Source organism: Zootermopsis nevadensis, unplaced genomic scaffold, assembly GCF_977971745.1.
Source record: "Zootermopsis nevadensis isolate Lab colony 2312 unplaced genomic scaffold, Znev_1.0 Znev_ptg000022l, whole genome shotgun sequence".
Classification (NCBI taxonomy): Eukaryota; Metazoa; Arthropoda; class Insecta; order Blattodea; family Termopsidae; genus Zootermopsis; species Zootermopsis nevadensis.
Genome location: NW_028259154.1, coordinates 18,708,767 through 18,729,954, shown reverse-complemented (window position 1 = coordinate 18,729,954; position 21,188 = coordinate 18,708,767). Strand labels below are relative to the sequence as shown.

The window sequence follows — 21,188 nt, the reverse complement described above, 5'->3', positions numbered from 1 at the left end:
TGATGTTGCTTTTGTTTGTTAGGTAGTCGTAGGTCTACGATCATTGCTTAAACTGGATGTACATGAAGATGTAAATATGTGCCAAGATTTTTATCTTCATTGAAAGCCCGTGGTGAACTAGTGGTTAGTGTTCACCACTGAACCCAAGGTTTTCGGGTTGAAACTTGGCTGAGGTTAATGGATTTTTAAGGATGATAAAAATCCGTAGCACAATTTCCTTCGGAGGGGAAGTAAAGCCGGCGGTCCCAGCTCATAGATTTATGGCATGTAAAAGAACCTTACGAGCATGAACAAGATGTTTCGTAATCAAAATTCAGTGGCCATTTCTCACCCAATTCTCTCCTGATTATCTACTAGATGGCTCTAACAGATGATTCAGGATTGAGTAGAAATTGTGCAGAGGCAGTGGGCTTGTCACTCACTATCAAATGCACTATACAAGACTAATAAGGACAATTGCCCATTCCTTGTAGTGGACATGAATGAATGAAATATATGTTGGCCTTTTAATATAATTATGTATTATTTAGCCAGTTTGTAGGCTTCTGCTCTTGTATAAATTGTTGGTTGTATTTTGACTTTCCAAGTGGCCTGATATGGTTGTTCATGTCACCATTCCTACTAAGAAGGGTTTGGTTGGTTTGAAATAATTTTACAGACTGAGTTGACATCAGTCCTTTTTGTTGTAACATTGTTTGGGATTGATTACTGTCATGTTCTTGTACTGATGTGTGTTAAGTACAGAAAAATGGATGATCCACACAATTTAGGTTGTACCAACAACATGCCATTATCAGTGTTGCCTGTTGTTCATAGGAGCACAAATTGCTGCCAGTGGACCCTATTCTTGGCAACAAAAATTTTAACTTCATACCATGTGTAGTTTTCTTCAGTAGATTTTCCCTCAGTTATTCTCTTTAAGTGATATTTATGCATTTGGGACTTTCAGTCCGGCATGCTCTTGGTGCACCTTTTCCCTTTTTGTATGCCCAGTCAATTTTCATTAAATTTTGATTTCAAGTATAACCTTACTGGCCTGTTTTGCAAGCAACAATTTAAAAATTTTTGTTTCTTGTCACGTCTTCCATATTCACAGTTCTGTAAAAGGATTGCTTCCATTCATTTGTTTTGTATTCACCTGGTCTCTGCAGAACTGATTGGCCAAAAACCTGTTCTTTTCTAATCATACAAGCATGTCAGCCCATAAAAAATCACTAGATGTTAGCAAAAGTGGTAGTTTGAATTCTATAAAAAAGGCTAAATGTCATTGGAAATTTCCCAACCCTATTGAAAAAATATACAATTTGTATAGTGGACATCAGTTAAAAAAATCTGATGCAACTGTTAAATTGTGCCTTACCTGATGTAAGAACTTATAATTATAGATAATACAGCTATTTAGCAGATTTTTAGCAATTATACTGTTGCACAGGTGTATAGAAAGCTCAAAAAATGCAGAAGGGTGTACTGGATGGGACAGCAGTCATTTGCATTGTAGCTTCCAGAGATGTCAGACTGATGAGAGGTTGTGCATGTTGGAAGTAGAATTTGGCAGTCTGAACAAGAAAAATATAGACTATGGCAGATGACAAAGTAAAGTAAAAAGTAAAGTTTGTCCCACTATATGCCATGGCGTATAGTGGGACAAACTTTTTTTTTAAACTAAACTTCTACTTACTATGGCAGATGACAAGACAGCACTAGTGTGGTTCCCTCGTTTTCAGAGGTATAGTGTGTTATGATGGATACTTTTCATGTCTCAGTGTCAGTCTGCCCTTAAACCTTTACTTTTTTAAGGCTGTGATGTAAGTCTTAAGTTTAGTATTCTCTTATCTCCATGGACCACTAATTTTCCTGCTTCTCAAAGTGTTGATCCAGTTAAGTGATATTTACCAACAAGATATTTCCCCTTCTGCTACTCTGCAAATATTCTTTTTCCTTGCATGCATGCACCAGGAATAATCACGTGATTGGTAATTGTGTTGTTCATTCTTCATTTGCTGGTTTTGAGCTGGAGTGCCATGGAGTCATGATGCCATAATGCACATGAACCATTTATCAATGAATGCATTGTTGGTTGGCTGAGGCAGTCATAATCAGGCAACCAGTGTGCCTGTGCTGCGGAGCAAACTCTGAATGCACATCAATGAATATTCAGTTACGTCTGATTAAATTCAGAATTTTGGCCAAAATTTTCCCGTGTGAATGCAGATTAACCAGAGGATTTAAAGTGGTCTGCAAGCCAAATTTACACAGCCTTGATGATGTTTCAGCCTGTATTAATGTGGAATTGAATGGTCCAGGACTTTCTCTGATGTACTATGAAGTCTATCTTTAAAAGAGAAACTTACACGCACATGTGTAACTATATGCAACACTGCATTTATTGAAAAGTTAAAAAAGGAAATAATTGCTGTTATGTGGGAGTCTAACAATGTATATAAAACACTCATCAGTATATAAATGTCCAAGTATATATATTATAGCTTTATTCTACACTGTTTTATAGGTTCATATATTACAAAATAAAGGTGTGAAATATACTGTTTCACAATTAAATGTAAAGACAGGTTAAATTACTCTTATTTAATAAATCCATTCCACAACAGAACATTTTATATGTTAATGTTTGCAGATTCTTGTTACGGTAAAACCAAACTGCCCACAACTTTATGACTTTTAATAAAAGTTAGTTCTGGACATTGAAGATGAACTAACATCACACATACCCATAATATGAAGTATATGAAGCTAAATTCTCTGTTTAGGCATGTGAACGTGAGGCCAGCAGGCAGCTAGTCGGCTTTGGCTCTCAGAGGACCGTTACGCCACAGATTATTATTACCATAAAATAAAGGTTTACAATCCACACACTATAGTGTTGTCCATATTCCATTATGTTGCAAAAGAACTTATTATTTAAACAGTATCTAGTTATTGCTAGATAACAGTTGTAATCTTTCATACATTAACTAATTATGAATAATTATTTACTTTTGCTATTTGTCTAACAAATTTTCATATATAATATCAACATCATTATTAGCTTTGTGTCGAGAAGCAACCCAATTCAGAGCTTAAGGCTCTGATTGGAAAATACTTCCTGATCCATGATGGCAATATTGAGGCCCATAGTGAACTGAAGTCCTTACAATGTACAGTAGGAGATGAGAACATTTGCACTTAAAAAGATACAAAATGTTTCTCCTTGGGAACAAAGTATTGTAGATTAACCGTTGGTTACAAAAACAGTCTTGTTCCACTCAAAATTCTGTTAAATGAGAAAGTTTTCAGAAAAATGAGATGTTATGAATGCATATGGAATTTTGGTGGAAAGAAAGTGGCCTCTTTGAGGTTTGATGAGATGAATGCAGGATTGTCCAATAGTGGTTTCGGATTCAGCCATACTGAAACTGGGTAAAATTACCACAGTCAATTGTAACAGTAAATATGGTTGCCCACTATTCTGAAGTGTAATATAAGACATGCATGCAAATCGTCTTCTATCACTGGTTTGCAAAGAAAGAATAATTACATTGTTACCATTATATGGTGGATATTTTGAAATAATTTATAAGCTAAACAAAATTGATGGGTCATCTGTGGCAGATACTTTGAATTGTAAAGTGAATGAAGAAAACCTGATGATAATTTGAGCACATGCAGTAGTTCAGTCCTCCCTGTTATCAAGCCTTCATTACAATATCTAAAAAGGAAACCTATGAAAATAGTGACTTTACAGGAGCAACTAATTTTCCTCTGTATAATCGCATTTCCCTGGAATATTGTAAAGACCAAGGCAATGATGAGATAATATTAAGCTGGATCTTAGGGAACCTGCGTATGAAAATGTGATCAGACTCGGGTAGGACAGTGATTGATGGCAGGCTCCTATGAACCCGATAATGAACCTTTTGGTTCCATAAGAAGTGTGGAATTTATTGACAGCCTAATGAGCAATTTCCAGCTTCTCAAGGACTTGACTCCATGTAGTTGGTTGAAATATTTTAAGCAAGAGAAGGGAAACATTTCAGGTTGTTTGGGGTATAATGAGAATAGCAGTTCAAACAATATTAAACATGAGAGAACAAACATAAATATCTGTGGTAAAAGTTTAATAAGAAAGTCTGTGCCTGTAGCTCCTAGCAACTCCATATTTTTCAATTATGTTTTTAAATATTGAACCTGTTTTCAACCAATTTAATACTGAAGATTTTTGTCAAAACTGGTTTACATCAATGAAAAATTCTGTTACTTTTGCATCCATGGGACTGAACAAAGGAACCAGTGAGATGTCCATTAGTAGGGAACCCTGTTGGTCCTACTCCCTCCGTAGGTTGTCAAGGCGGGCCTGGAGGTCTGCATCTGCATCGTTGATTGCTCCTGCACCAACTCCTCCGTTTGCTGCAGCTATGGCTGGTGCTTTTGCTCCACTTGCTGCCAGTGATCCAGCAGCTTGTGGCAAGCCAGACAACTGGTCTGTGAGCTGAAGACCAAGTTCATCTAGTACTTGTGACACAACAGCATCACTGAAACATGGAAACCAATACAATTGCACTGTCATCATTGTAGAAGTCAGAAGAATGTTAAAAGCTCTTGAGTAACTTCGGCATTCCACTGTTAATGTAGAATTATTCCTTCCATCTTTTGTTAACTAACAGCAGAACTCACATATTCAAAATTATTAACAGCAGAGCCTGCTACTGAACAGGTCCTGAGCTAGTTCATCTATCTGACATGACTTAATTTTACCTTCACATCACTTTATTTTTTCAAGTGGATATATTCCATCAGGTTTCCCCCAAACTTCTCTGTGCATGCTTTGTCTCTCATGTCTTAGCCACATACCCATCCACTGTAACCTCCAAGATTTCACTATGATAATAATAGATGAGCTGTTATACCACTTAATTTAATGTTTAAGTCATTGTAAGGGTCATTTGAATTTACTACTCTGTACTGTGTTAGGTGCAGCTACTCCATTTTTACTGTCTACTATACCAGGGGTTATCAGCACTTTACAATGTGCAGTTTTGATTTCATGAGACTTATGGATGTCAAGCAAAAGTGTAGTAATATTAAAACAGTATTATACAGTAAAAATACAAATAAAAATATCAGCAAGGAGATAAATACCTTTCTTCTTCATCACCTTCATCTTCCATTGCATCATCAATGGCATCATTCATCATTTCTTCTTTCATGTCCATTATCTCTGACTGTTTTTCAAATTCTTGGAGAATTCTTTGAATCTGAGGTAAGTTCAACTGCCTAATACAGGTCAAAACCAAAAACAAAAACCTCAGTTACAAACATTGAAAACTACATGAGGAGGAGTCCCATTATTTGTTCACCTGAACTGATACTGTTAGGCCGATAAGTTAAAAATGAAGAAATTGTCTCACAAAACCTGAAAGGTAAAGATAGTCTGGGAGATCTAGGTAGAGACAAGAGAATAATATGAAAAGGAATTTTGAAAGAATAGGGTGAAGGATGTGGATTAGATTCATCTGGTTCAAAGAAAGTGCACTCACAGTCTTTAGCATTCATAAAAGAGGAATATCTTGGCCAGATAAAGGATTTTGTTTCATTAACCTTTAGTTTGTAATGGAAACAAACATATGAAAATTTTAAAAGCTTTCCAGGAAATGGGGCTAATAGGATCTTATTTCAAAGTACTATTATTAAATGTAGTGGGGATGATCAATTAAATATTATGAAATCAAAATCACAGACCTTAAAAGTCAGTCATCACGAAACCCGTCAGACAACTTCTTGTTAACATTTACAAAATAATAGCATTAATTCATTTAAAATCATGTTACAAAGAAAACTGTCATAATACTAATTTATTTACCTGTTCATATTCTGCATAGCTTTTGTTACACCTTTCATTGCTTGTGCCATTGCATTTTGTGACCGGAGGGTCTGTATTTTAAGAGAAACTGCTTGAATATTGGCTTTCATAAGCATAAATTTCTTAACATATCGACGTGTTCTTACAAGGTCCTTGGCCATTATTTTTACAGCATCCTGGAAAAGTAAAGTGATATATGTTTAACTCCTGATAGAGATTCTGTAAGGTTTCATGTTTAAATAATATAACTGTAAATCAAAGGTTAAGTACAAGTGATATAATTTGTTTGTCATTTTATAATACTGACTTTAGCATACATAACTTTGTTACAAGTTTCAATCCCAATTCAGAATAAAATTACAAACCAAGGAGATAAAAATACCCTTGTTTTTGACCACTCTAAACAGGTACTCTATGTGACATGTTTGCCTTCTGTGAATAACTTCATATATGTATGTTTACAAACCATTTGTCCTTCTTTAGCCATTTTCTTTATATCTGTAATGATCTTCTTTTCTTGTTGTTCCATGCGTGCTCTTTCTCGATCCAAATCTCTCATAGCCTTGTTCAATGCACGCTGGTTTCTACGCAATAACTCCTCTGGTGTCAAACGTTTTCCAAAAAGCCATTCTAAAGGCATTTTACTGGAACAAAAATAAATTCAGAAACATGTTCTGAGCAAATTAGAACAGAAAATAATTGCTGTGCCCAACACAGTAGGGTATGCTTGTTAGCCTTGCATAAAAAATGTATTTATGTAAGGGTTAAAAACCTAAATCTTGATTAAATCAGATACACGAATAAATGTAATATACTAAACATTATAAAGTTTATTCTTCATCAAGTTGTGGTAAAGTACTGCTGTCAACTGTAATAAAAGGACATCACCATAAAAAACATTCACAATTGTTGTCATTCTTTAATGACTGCTCTTTTATATTACTTGCAAAACCTGACATAATATCTTAACATCACTGTTTCGTTTAAAATGGTAAATTGCAGAAATAAAATGTATTTTGGCTTTAGGAGATGTTTAAAACGCCATGGAAACTGCAATCACAGCATGTATACCAAGTACTAATAGTTCGTAATATGCAAAATTATCTTTAACTGGGTAGGTTAAAAAGCATTAATATAACCATTAGACAATACCTTATCAAAATAATTATTCGCTTTGTTGATTAATATCGTATGTCCTACTAATGATTCACACTTTCTGTTTTATGTTCTCTGTATTGCAACATAATAGGTTGTCTATGGTTTTGACGTAGGAAGTGTGCCTTTAGCACCTGTGTGTCATATTTTTCAACAGAACTACCACAGATAAAATGCTACTCTCTGCCTTTCTGCACAAATTGCTGTGTTGCATGGTGTTTTAATATTATAACTCGATTCTAGAACGCGTTCATAACATTGCTTCCGGTAAACAGCTTTAGCCTAAGTCCGGATTCCGGAACCGAAAGATTAGAGAAGACGCCTGGTAGAAAAAATATACACGTAAGATTTAATAATATTGGTATTCGTAAAGCTAGTAAATGAAATCTTTACATTTCATTACATCAGGTGACATTAGTAATAATATGTTGATGGCCTAATATCTCTCGCGTCAACATATGCTTGGTCCCTGAATTTCTGTTTCTAGTTTTTCCCAACATTTTGTTTGAAGTGTGTATATAATAGTAGTGTATTTGTGCCATTCGTAACGCTATAAGTTATTGCCGTGAAATGTTTTATGAGATACTTTTATGTTACATGGTTGTTTTAGGATGACCCAAATTTGACATGACCTTGTAGGTCAAAATGTGACATGTTTCTAATTCTTTTCACTTTCGTTTGGCAATTACTGGTTACCTGCTGATAAAAAGTATAGATTTGATCACAAATATTACTTTGTTAGGGTGACACGTGGGATTATTTACAAAGTCAACATATTTTGTTAAAAACATTAAACCTTTGGAGCTCTATGCTAGGCAGAAATTTATTATTTTGGAAGTTTGTGTGTTGTTGATAATTGTTATTATTATATGCAGAGAAATTAATAGTTTTTCTGTTATTGGGAGGCCTTAGATATTCCTCTCTTGAAAATCATAAAAACACAAATGGTGTTTGTATGAGTAATGCGTAGTTTCTGAGAACAGAACTTTTAACACATGTGAATAGTGTTGTTTTATGGAACAAATATTTGATCTGTTCCTAACTTATAAATTTTCCGTTGTAGTGAGGAATCAAAAGACTGCATGTAGAAAGGGAATGGGAATTTGTAGGTGGATTGTATGCTGTCATGTGTCATTATTAGTTTGTGTTAGTATTCTGAGGTTCATTTGTACTGTTCAAACTGGATCTTTTATTACAAATTCTTCATTGCCTGTTATTTGTATTTTTCCAGGCAGAACCTGAATTTAGAGATTAAAGCATGGATACACCCAGGAAAAATAATGACTGCTACTTCTATTACTATTCAACTTGCTTAAAGGTAACTATTAATTGACTGGGTCAGTTGGGAGAGTTGTGGTTTGATTTCATTAGTATTTTTTGACGTAAATACGTCTATATTTTAGGGTCAGTGTCATTCGGCAAAAAGTGAAAGGAAAAAGTGTAACTGCATTGTTATGTTACCTTGGAAACGTCAATTATTTACTAGGCATTATTGTTAAAAAGCAAACGTCAATTGTTTACTCAGCATTATTGTTACCTAGGAAACTTCATCTGTTTATCAACAAATCGACAATAATGGTTACCTAGGAAACGTCATCTGTTTACTCTGCATTGTTGTTGCCTATTAAACATTTTATTACATTACCTTACCTTACATTACATTACCTTACCTTACATTACATTACCCTACATTACCTTACATTACTTTACATTACATTCAGCTACCACAGACCCATCTTAAGCATAACTAATTCAAGTTGATTAAGCAATGTCTTAAACAAATTTATCTCAATTGTAAAGCATGTATAAAGGAAATATTTAGAATAAAGCCAATATATAAACTTCCTTTCCGTATAGACGTATTTACATCAAATTCTCCGGAACCGTGGTTCCACTGTCAACTTTCTATTTGGGATTTACAGATGTTGCCATATATTAAAACAATGGGCAAGAGCAAGATAGAAAATGGCTTGTTAACAGGGTATCTTTTTAAAATATGGTATTATATCCCCTTTTCTTTTGTGAATTTTGTTCTTCATCAAATGAAGTAAGGGTATAGAAAATATCATCAATTATATATAAGTTTATATTAGTGGTCTATTTACTCCATAATTTATGTATTTTCCTTTACAGTTGAGTTTGATAACAGTGATAGGCACATTTAAAAAGGTTTTGTTTCTAAACCACTAACAAAATACATTTAAAAGCTCATATTTTCACTGTAGTACTAAAAATGATTTGTAGTACCATTTTCAAATGGCTGTGTATGAACATTACACCAGTAATGGAATAATTCTAGATATACCATTGCTATGTTTATGTTAGTTTCAGGACTGTGAGCATAAAATACCATTTCTATTAAGTAATTTTCATATTTTGGTTTGTAGTGGGCATTAAAACAAGCATATAAAATAGTACATAATTAGTGAATTTAAATGTTACTGCTTAGTCCAAAGTATGCATGGTTTGTGCCAAAAATCTTTAACCTTTCAGCAGCCCAGTGGGATATGTATAAGTCCCATACATTCATTTTTAATAATATCTATATTCATAGAAGCACAAAGTTGGGTATATTTAAGGCCATTGTTCCTTTGTCATTTATTTTGGTATGTTATATTATTGGTTTACCTGTCCCATCCATCACATCTGATGAACGGTAAAACGTGTGAATATAGGCAATTCCAGACTTGCCATGATCTTGGGATTGTAGATTCCTCTGCCAACCATTTTCATCATCATCCTAATCATTGTTATCCTAACATTCTGTGTGGCAAAGGTGACATTGTATGTTCTCCATCAGGAATGCACCATTGCCAATGCAGGCAGAAATCAAAGTGGAATAGACTTTAACAGAAGTCATAATCTGTATTCAACATAGTTTCATTAAATTGTCTAAGAATCAGTTGTTATGAAGGCATGAATGTGTGTTATAGGGTGATGGTTGCATGTTCCGTCATGAGCCTTCGGCATTGGGTTGTGAAACAGTGTGCTCCTTCTGGCAGCAAGGGAAGTGTCTCAACCAACATTGCAACTTCCGACATATGGAGTTGAGAGTAAGCATTAAGTTTCAATTTTTTGCTGATTACTCACACAAATATTTTATTGAATGATATTTACAAGGCAAGAAGTGCATTAGTTACAATTTAATTTTTTTATATACTTAAATATTTATTAAATTAAAATGATAGTTACTGAAGTTTGCAAGAAAGATATTGAAATGTTACCTGCATGTTGGTGTACAATGTACCATTTCTGATCACTTGGTAGATGTACTTTTATATCTGCCTTTATGTTGATATTTTAAGTATGAATTTCCACTGATTTTTATTGTCATAGATCAGGTACTGGTTGTAGTTGTATGTTTTTCAGAATCAAAATATTACCTAAAATTTATTTTAAAAATGTTGGTTTCAATGTTTGCTTGTTGCAGAAAAATCGTAAGATGATTCCTTGTTACTGGGAGAACCAGCCTGGCGGTTGTCGGAAACCTCACTGCTCATTTCAGCATAAGAATCCCCGGGAACCACCTACAGTAGCTGACATGGAAAAAGCTAAAGAATGTTAGTGACTGTTAATTTGTCGAGTTGGAAATATGTTTTATGTTGTGTAGCTCTGAGTTATTCTGTGTATAATTTATTGTTTATTTTAATTTGCTGTTTGTTTGTGCATGAATCAGATTATTTTCCTGAACAAATGTAAATGGGTTAGCAGTATTTATAGTTGATGTACCAGTACATAATTTAAATATGTATGCTTTTGTGAACACGATAATGGGTGTTAAGATTTATAAAAGGCAGAGAATTTCTTGGCTAACTTAATGAGCATTAACTTCTCGATGACTCTGTTATAATATGAAGGTGATGACAAGTTAAAATCATACAAGGCATCTCAAGAGTAATCTTAGTTGTGGTGTGAATATAAAAGTTTATCAGGTTTATATTTCAGTATGTTGGAAAGTTTAACTAATGTATGCGTAAGACTTTAAATTGCTGATTAAAAAAACATAAAAGTTTTATGTGGGTGCAGTCTTGTGTGGTAATTGATGTCCAAATTCACATTGAATTTTTACATAAAAATTCCCAAGAGTGAAGGTACCTGAATGTATAGATGTTAATCCAGGTAATTTACATTCCTTTGACAAATCAATCCAGTGTTTCTCTTAGTCTGCATTCCAGCGTTCAGAATGAGAAAACCATGTAAAGTAAATTGTGCTAAGTGATGTTCTGTTTATTTGTTGCTTCAAGAATATTTGGAAGTAAAATAAGGTGTTAGATGTGAAGATGGTGAATTAAGTAAGATTTGAGGTTTTCACAGCGGTGAGTTTGAAGATTTCTGTCTTCTGGGTTGTTGGGCTTTGTAGTCTAGTAGATGTTTATCAATGTTTCAGAGGTCATACTGCCTCCATCATCAGGGTGATTCATGACCTCTGAAACGTTGGTAAACATCTAACAGACTACACAGCGCAACAACCCAGAAGACAGAAATCTTCATGGTGAATTAAATTTATTATACTGCGTTGTGTGCTGTAGAAATGTACATTGTGATTGTCTGTTTTGATTCTATAAATGAGCTAATACGTTTTGCCGTCTTCACAGGTGAAGGTGTAGGAGCCGGCAAACCACTGGAAAGATCTGATTGGCCTAGGCGAACAGGTATGCTTAAAATTACGGTTAGGGTAAGGGTACAGTCTTCTCTTTCTTTTTGTGTCTTGGGTAAATTATTAGTTACTCTTTTGATATGTAACCAATATATCAGAAATTTTCCTGCTTTTCAATGACATGGAGGATATTTGTATGCAGTGAAGATGTAATTACTGTGTGGAAAATGGAACTTGTACGGTATTTTAATATTGGTATTCATTACCATTGTATTATTATTTAGTATGTGCCACAGTTCTACCACCAGATACAACTGTTTACAGCATATTTAATTTGTATCTATGTTTGTTTCCTCATGCCAGCTGAGCTGGAGACAGCTGAAAATAGCAAAAGCTTGTAGGGAGGATAAATGCAATTTGTAATAAATACTTGAAGATGGCTGTCTTCTAGGATGTTGCACCATGAAGTCTGTTAGAATTGACTGATGTTTCAGAGGTGATTACTGCCTTCTCCATCATCTCCCTGATGGAAGCAGTAGTCACCTCCAAAATGTCAGTCAGTTTCTATCGGAGTACATGGTGCAACATCCTAGAAGACAGCCATCTTAATACTCTTCACCATGAGACTGTGGTGTGTCACCTAATAAATGACTGTGTTTAACGGTATTTTAGGATATCTGGAGTAAACAAATTAAACTAGAGCTTCCTTTTATTTATGAGGCCTGTTGTTTTGTTTTGGGCTTGTGGAATCACTTTTCAAGGTTTCTGTAAGTGTTTTTAAGTCGGTGATTGAAATGGACATACAAGAAATCCAGAAATAGTAGTTACAATGTACCCATTTAGAAGAAATTGTTTTGTCAAACAAGAACTTGCATAATAAAACTGGTGAACAGGAACAGTTAATGTGAATAATTTTTCTTAAAAAAAGAGCAACTACTATTGCATGATTTAAAACAAAACATGCTCATATATACAAGGAACAAATAAAGAAGTAAAAAAGAAATACGGAATCCCTCATACATATTGACTAATATTGTGGTATCTTACATGTAAGGAACATACTCATTTGAAGAAAGCTGTACTGAAAAGAGATGTGTGATATTGTGCAGTGAAGTTAGCAAAAAACATTCATCATTGCTGTTATTGTGGTTACTTGTAGTAATGGCTGAGAGTGTGCAGTATGAAGAGTGTGTAGGGAGCAGTGACAATGATACCGCACGTGTGGTTCCTCGTCGTGTAAGTCAGAGCAGTGAGACGAGCTATGGCAGTCCACCTGTCGATCCACTTGTCGTCAACTTTGAAGAAGGTATGCGCCTTTACTAGCCACATGAAACCTATTCCTACGTATATCTGTACGTAGCACAGTTCCATTCTTTACTGTCAACTGGCAAGAGCCATTGTGTTCGTCTCATCCATGATGCACTTGGTTCATTGAGGTGCCATTCAGTGTTGATAACTTATTTCACTTGTGAAATTTCAAAATTCTTAATTAATTTTCCAGATAATATGTAAACAGTATATTTGGGGATGTTAAGTGATGGAATTAGGGGACATTTTATGACTTGTGTTAGAGAGAAATACACCACTTTGGTGCTGCAGTAGATAAATTATTGGGGAACAAATTGAAAACGCAGTTTTGTTGGTCTGAGTAGGATCATATTATAATTTCAGTAGTAGTTCTCCAAATAAATGTTCAAAGTAAACATGGAAGATTTTCATCAGAGTTTAAGAAATCATACACAAGCATGTTTTGTGATTGGTGAGAAATGATGTGGACAGCATTTTTCTGTCTTCAGTTTTGTGCTGTTTTCTGCCCCTAAAGGGTAATCGTATGACATTTTTACATGGGCGTGCTCACAATGAGAGATGTTGAAGTTCTGGCATTGAATTACATGCAGTTACTTAATTTTTTTTTTAAGTTGAACCATGATAGGTGATGGTTTATTCTAAATATGCTAGTGCATTATGGTGTTTGCTAGTTACACCAATATCTTGCCAGTGAAATTAAAGAGACCATAATCCTAATTCAGTGCTGTCAGTATCAGGAACACTGGTTTTATTTCGATTTAGAAGGTTTTTGTGTTCCCATGCTTCAGTTTTTTTGTTTGTTTGATTGTTTTGTGTTGATAGCTTTTTGAGGCAAGAATTTTTGTAGTCTCATATTTTGTTCTGGTTTGTGCACAGCTAGCTGTGAGTAGCTGTTGCCCTACATTTTGAAGATATGAAGTAAAATGCATTTGTATTTTTTGTAACATCAAATGTTGACTTATTCAGATTGTAATTGCATTGTGGAAATGGCATTTTGTGCTGCTGACCTGTAGAAGTGGGAGATGAGATTGAAATATTTTTTCATTCTTTGATGCACACTTTAACATTTTCAAGTTTTCCACATTAACTTTGATATGTTATATGATTTCACGACCATTGCATTGGGATTTATGTCAGACTATTATCTGTTAGAATGAACTTATATCCCTTATAAGATAAATCTGAAGTCATTGTAATGAAATGCTTATAAAGCCTATGTAGTTATTCTCTGTTTGACCATTTCAGTTTTGTTCTCATCATTCATGTGTAGATTGAACCACTTGTCTGCTAGACTGTTGATGTTGTTTTGATGTTCAAGAACCTTGTCCAACATAACAAAATACTCAGTTTCAGGTTAACCTGAAAAATGCCATAATATAAATATACTTACCTGAGAATACCATGTTTCTGCATCCAACGACTAGGTCTAAGCTTTTTATTATTGACATTGCTTATGTACATTACGACCTTCTTGCCTTTGTCATGTGAAGATGTAGTGGAGCTCATTTTAATATGAGTATTAGGCTTTATGACAGATTTCTCATACAAATTTAACACAGTGAATAAATGAAAGTATTTATTTTATTTAAGTATGTCTTCGGAGACATGCACATCTCTAAACTCTACTGAAAGTAAGAAAATGGGTAGGATGAAATGAAAAGAAAAGCGCAGCAACACTGGTATTTCTGCTAGTAAAATTTGTACTAAGTTAACATTGTTTGAGGCATTGTGTAAATTTCATATGATATGTACTGATATGCGTCGTATGCACATGGCGTTGTTTGTAAATACAGTATTTGCATTTATAAAAAAAAGCGAATGTTAGATGGCTGATCTAGTTTTCTGGCTGAAATGATTTGTAATCTGGATTGCTGATAAATCAGTTTTCATGATATGAAGTTCTGCCAGTACTAGATAGTTTGGTTTTTGTGAAAAGCTGATTACTGAGAGAAGAAGATATAGTTACAATTTGTGTTGATTGTCATATTATCTTAATTGTAACCACATCACATGTTTACTTAACCGTAAGTTAAGAACCACTAGAATATGCTACTATTCTTAAGATGGGGTGGCTGTTCAGGAGTTGGTGCATAGTTAGATTTTTTACTGTAATTCGTTGATTTTTTCAAACTAGTAACAATTCAGTTCTTTTCATGTTCTGTTGTGTTAATGAACTTCCAGTTTATATTAAAATATGTTGATTTGTTCTAAGTAAACATGGGCGTGCTTAAGTAACTAACTCCATGGCAGCTATCTCATTTTGTATAATATGTTAAGTACCTAGATGGTGGACAACCAGAAAAAGTATTTCAGGTGAAGTAATGACTTGGTCTTCCAAGGTCTGTTAAACCTCTTAACTTATGTCAGCTGGTTGATAGGGTGACTAACTTATCTTTGTATGTATGTGTGTATATATATATGTATATATATAAATATATATATATAACATCCATCTCCCTCGTCGTACTGGCGGCTATCTTTGTGGGCCAGAAATTCCATAATTCTGCTCACATTTGTGTGTTTGTTGGTCCTTGAAATTCTGTGTGTTGCCTGAAAGTTATTATTTAATTATTATTTTTGTCACAGCTGTATTGTTAAGAAAACTTGTTTTGATATTATCTAATACCAAACATATTAAATTATATTGTATTCAGCTGAGGTACTTCCAGTGATTTACAGTGAGAACAGTGGATTGGGCGTTAGAGTGGTAATCGTTATGGAATAGTGTTGCCGATGAAGGTTTGTTATTGCTGCTGCTATTACTACTGCTTCTACTGCTGCTGCTGCTGTTGCCGATACTGCTACGTGAAGCAGTGTAGAAGGAAGTGTTTGTCACTCCTTGCTGTTTTGTTTTTATTTTTATTTCAAGAAAGGAATGGCACACCAAAATCCAGTAATGGGCATGAAAGAAAGCTACAAGAACATTTTGAAGTTAACTTACTGATAATTCATTGAAATATGATTGTAATTTGCATGTTCATGAAATATCAGTTGCTGTTGATGTATGGTGTTAATGTAAGATTATATGCATTGTATACTTTATGTTATTGCCTGATGTTAAAAGCAGTAATTGACTGAAATACACAAAAAATCATGTCTGGTACTGAGAGGAAACATCATGTTTGTCACTTCGCTATTACAATAGGCTAAACTGCAGGAGTATTTCTTGTGTTTTTGCATATTTATAAGCATACCACAAGTATGCAAAGAGGGTATTTACTCTCTTCTCATTTTTTGAGTCAGGACAGAATTATTTTTTGTATTGTGTCATTATCAGCATTGAATTAGGAAGACATGATGCAGCCTTCTTGTAATAGTCATCAGTGACACAATTTTTTAAAAAAATCTTATTCTGAAATTGTGTATAATAGCCAAATATTAATTATGTGGTTTTCTCCATTGTTATCTAGGAGTTCAGAAACAAGACGGTGATATACTTTTCCCCCTAAAGTACTTCAAAATTAGTTTGGAGAAGAATCATAAATCGTTAATATTTTGCAAAGAAAGTGGGCAAGGAACCAGTAAGTTATGCATTTATGTGTATTACAGGAAACACATTCCTTTCTAGTACTCAGTAAATTAATTTTTTATCCTGTGTTCCTGTTGTTTGTTCAATAAATGATTGACTGCTTAAGAATAAATTCACCATTTATAAATTCTAGGAACTTTTAAGTTTAGAATAGAATTTGCAAAGATGTGGATATTGGTGATAAGCTGTCAGAAGCAAAGAACATTAGTTAAAATATGGTCAATTCACTTGAATCTGGATAGGTTCACTGTAATTCACTGAAAGCTTTAGCTGCATATTGGGGCATGGACTCTGATACTCTGAAACTTCTCTTAACAAAGGAAAGTTTATTTAGAAACCATCCCTTTGTTACTTTGGACAGTTAAAAAGGCTTCTTGGAACATAGTCATCAATATGGCAGCTATTAATGTTAAATACAAAGATAATGAAGAAAATAGGTGGTAGGTTTCTTGTTTAAGTGTATTAGTTTACACGCCATATGTTAAGTCCTGTGTGTTGACGGTTGGGAAATGTTTAAGGTCAGGATACAGAATATTGGAAACTTATTGATTAACTGAAGTATAACCTTATTGGTTACTATTGATGTGTTTTAAGGCCATAAGAGGTGGATATGTCTTCGGTATATTTTTAAAGATTTAATTGTTTTGAAAGTCATCGTTGATTTATACATTCTTTTATATGTTATATATATATATCTACATTTTATTTTATTTATTTTTGAGTGGAAGGAAGATCTGTCTGTAAGATCTCTGCATTGTGCGGGAACTACCATACATTTGAAACGTAACCGACAAATAAACAAACTTACCTCACCACAAATGTGTTGTATGCGTGTGTTTGCTGAGTTGCTGATCTGCAAGAATGCACTCCAAGAATATAGAAATTTAATTTATGAATATTAATTCTTAGTGAATTTAAACTATTTCCAAAGTAAAACTAATTGAGAAACAAAAATTAGAAGAGAACAGTTTGGTAAAATTTTATTTTTACTTACAGTTTTGACTAATCGCTTTCTTGTCTGCGCGTGTTCTTGCAGAGTCAGACAATGAAAGTGTCCCTACATCAACCCCCACTAAGAAGCTGCCACAGAAGACGAATATACATGTAAAAACATTGGAGGAGATCAGGCTGGAGCGTATTCAGGCTGAGTCAGCTGCTTTCTATGCCTACAACAGCACCCCTGTCGAACAGGAACCTGAGACAGCTGTTGGCTCCACCATTGTAGCTTCAAGTTGGGACAGCGATGGAGATAGTGATCTCCGAACCAAGTTTCTATCCAGGAAATCCTACCACAGTCTCAAAACTAATCTTGACTTCCGTGTTATGACTCTTGATGAAATAAGAAAAAACCGACAACAAGAAGAAGGCAATTATTCTGTCATGGAGAAGAAGACAGATATTGCAGTGAGTTCAAGCAGGGACATTCTAGATAGTGCTTTAAGTGTGAAGCAGTTTAGCAGTCCATTTGATGTAGCAAACAACAATACCACTTCAGATGCTAGGTTTCAGATTAGGCAGAAAATATCTACACCGGGTCACAGTTTTGAAGAAGAAGAAGGTGTATGTGTTGATGGGGGCACAGTTCTGTTTAATAGAATAGTGGGTTCAGAAAAGAATGATGTTGCTTTGACAGAGCCCATATCGCAAATTGAGGTAGGTGTAAGAGATGGATATGATGATACAAGAACAGGTGAAAATTTAATAGAGAATTATAAAAGCAGTATTGTAATTAAAACTCTTTCTCAGATCCGGGCAGAAAAGAATTCTCTAATTGAAAATACTTCCACTTGTATCCCAAAGAGGTCACATTCACCAATAGTGTTTGATTGTTTGTCTCAGAAACTTTCTTGTACAAATACAGAAAATGAAAAAGATTGTCTTAAAAGTGGAGGTGAGGGCATGAAAAGGAAACCTATGATTATAAGAAAGCATATATTGGAGTCTGGACCAAATTTAGATGAAAAAGAATCCTCAAGTCCACCCAAGAAATTGCGTAGGTTTGTAAGAAGAACCCTCCATGAGCAAGTCAGTGAATCTAAATCTGACAGTGAAGGTGCACCAAGAAAGCTGTTAAAATTGAGGAGGGATATAAATACTGCAGTTGCAGCTTCTGAGAGTTCCAGAGTTATTAGACTTACTTCTGATTTGTTAAAAAATTCTGAACTTTCTGTAGAAGTGCCTCCGAATATTAACAATACTGTATGTACAGATTTGTTGAAAGTTAATGGTATATTTTGTGTGGGGACTGAGGGATCTGATTGTGACCGGCTGAGACAGCCCCTTACAAATATTTCAGGGGACAATTTTAAACCTGATTCTATGTCTGTTACAAGATCTTTTGACTATGATGAAAATTCCAGCACACCATTTGATGTTAGTAGGTCTAATGTGTCCCGGAATTCAGGTGTTTCATTGCGAACCACAACAGACTCACCAACTACCTGTGTGCTTCCTGGCAAGTATTTTGACACTTCTGTTAATGAACTTGTTGGGGATAGGATAGATGTTACCCAGTCCTCAAAATTAGAGCCAAGTGAAAGATTAGAATTTAAATTGGCATACACAAAAAACTCAGATTACGTATTTGGTGCCAAAGGTAAACTTTGTTCTGTGAAACCTCTTTCGATATTACCAATTGAACAGGACGGTATGGATACTGATGAAGAGTTGTTGTTGGCTAGTGGCCAGGACAATTCTATGACACTGGATGCTGGGGAGGATATATTGCAGGATATAGATGATTTGCTTAATGATGATTAATAAAAAAATTAAATTTTTATGTAATGCACAGAAACCAAAAGGCCATGATTTGTTTTCTAGCAGTTGGCTGTGTGGACTGTTTAAAACTGCATGACAAAAATTATTTTCAAGGTATTGATCTTAGCATGGATATGAGATGTGCCCTGTGTAGGTCATTGATGACTTTGAAAAATTGTTATTTGTCAGGATTTAAATCGGTACAGATAGAGACTACCATGTGGCATTAGCAATATATAATTGACATTTTTTATTTTCTACTTTTCTAACATGTTGACTGTGAATAATGTTTTTATAAACTGTTGTCTTGAAAAGTGTGCAAATCAAAGAATTTCGTTCATAACAGCTAATAACATTTGTCTCTTCAGGTAAAGAATAATGTCAGCCTCAGTTGTCCTGTTCCTTTGATTGAAAATTATGTTTGAGATATGAATTTACTGTGTTGGAAAGTGAAGGAGTGATATGTAAATATGTACAGAAAGATGAGAAAATTATTTTGATGAATTTTGTTGTGTAAATAGTACTTTATGAAGTGATTATTATGTGATGTATGTGATGTGCTTTATTTTGGATTGTATATATTCTTAGAAATGCACCTGTCTGGATTACGTCATTTGTAAATTTCCTGGATATTTGAAAAGCGCTGATAAGTTATGGTGGAAATAATTCTTAAAATCAAGATTTAATTGATTTTAAAGTTTAAAATTGTTGTACTATGATTAATAGGAAGCAATATAATGGTTTTGAAGTTTGAAATTGGACTGACATATACAACTTGTTTTGTGGGATAATGTTGACAATTTTTCTGTTCTACAAACATTGCATTTGCCATCTTCAGAGTGAATGGTATATTTTGACAGGGAGAAGAACATAATTGTTTATCAATATTTAGGTATTGAAACTGTTGTACCTGTGAAGTATCCATTCCTTCATGGAGCTCTGTTTTCTGTGTTAGTGAGATTCTTCATGCACACCAATAAATACTGTTATATTTAGGATTTTTTTATGTTTATTGTTTTATCTTATGTTTTTAAATAGTTTGATATGCTGAAGCATTGAAAGCTGAAATAGTTCAGTCAGTAAAGTGATTAGCTATGAGCTAAATGATCAATATTTGGTTTGTGGTATAGGGCAGAAATTTTTATATTTGCTACAATATCCAGAGTATGTCAGGACCCACCCAACATGTTATACAGTGGGTACCAGGGTTTATTCTTGGGTAAAGTGGTTCTTATGCACAGGTGCAGTTTTGATTGTGCATTTACCTGCTGAACTGTTTCTTTGCTTCATAAACTGACATTTTCAACTGTTTTGTTACAGCGTTCAGTTTGTAGTAACAGTGTGTGCTGCCCAAGAGAGGCATATTCTCTTTTGTTATGTTACGAAATTTAGCTTTAGAAATCATCCCCAATGTTTTTCAGACCTTAATCACACCCTGTCATGAACAGCTATCTTATTTCTTGAACTCTCCTGACATGTTGAATTTGAAATCTAAACCAAAGAAAATCTTACATGGATGAAATTAAACTCTGAGGTAATGGGGGAGGGGGACACAAAGACCATAAAAGTTTAACTTGAATGAGGGGAATGTTAAATTTAGAATCGTTAACCTGGAAATGAGGGATTTAAATTAGTAGTGTGGAGCTGCCAGCTGACATTTTATCTCCTAGGCTAATAGTTTAGTAGTGTGCTAGTGTGACACATGGTTGATAAAAGTTAAATGGCAGTTCTTCTGTAATTTTATTTGCATAAATGTTTACCTGCAGTGTACTCATTATTGCCTGTTTAGTTACACACACTCTAAAGTTTTATTTTAACTTAAAAGTGGCAAAGGATATTAGGTGGGGCAGTTCTTACACCTAAACACTACTATTCCATTCATTTCTTTATGAAAAAGTCAGCTAATCATTCTGCTATCAAGTTTTGTTATGTTCAAGATGCCTTATTTGACAAAAATGCCTAATGTTTGGCTGAAGAAGTGGATT

At 34.3% G+C, this 21,188-nt stretch overlaps 2 protein-coding genes across 4 annotated transcripts; one reads left to right on the top strand and one right to left on the bottom strand.

Moving 5' to 3' along the window:
• Positions 1 to 2,460: 2,460 nt before the first annotated feature.
• Vps2 (vacuolar protein sorting 2) lies at positions 2,461 to 7,151 on the bottom strand. Its single transcript, XM_022073260.1, has 5 exons — positions 7,010 to 7,151; positions 6,324 to 6,501; positions 5,858 to 6,033; positions 5,137 to 5,271; positions 2,461 to 4,529 (listed from the first exon to the last, which is right to left on the bottom strand). The coding sequence occupies exons 2-5, from the start codon at positions 6,495 to 6,497 to the stop codon at positions 4,322 to 4,324; spliced, it is 693 nt and encodes a 230-aa protein (XP_021928952.1). The 5' UTR covers positions 6,498 to 6,501; positions 7,010 to 7,151; the 3' UTR covers positions 2,461 to 4,321.
• A 51-nt stretch (positions 7,152 to 7,202) lies between these two features.
• On the top strand, positions 7,203 to 20,201 carry LOC110834280 (uncharacterized). 3 transcript variants are annotated; one of them, XM_022073257.2, is made up of 8 exons: positions 7,203 to 7,354; positions 8,244 to 8,330; positions 9,946 to 10,065; positions 10,443 to 10,572; positions 11,608 to 11,664; positions 12,769 to 12,915; positions 16,328 to 16,438; positions 17,483 to 20,201. In XM_022073257.2, the coding sequence occupies exons 2-8, from the start codon at positions 8,271 to 8,273 to the stop codon at positions 19,204 to 19,206; spliced, it is 2,349 nt and encodes a 782-aa protein (XP_021928949.1). In that variant the 5' UTR covers positions 7,203 to 7,354; positions 8,244 to 8,270; the 3' UTR covers positions 19,207 to 20,201. The 3 variants fall into 3 exon arrangements, with proteins under 3 accessions (XP_021928949.1, XP_021928951.1, XP_087209763.1); XM_087353637.1 differs by having other exon boundaries at positions 7,241 to 7,354; positions 8,248 to 8,330; XM_022073259.2 differs by lacking the exon at positions 16,328 to 16,438.
• The last annotated feature ends 987 nt before the right edge of the window (positions 20,202 to 21,188 follow it).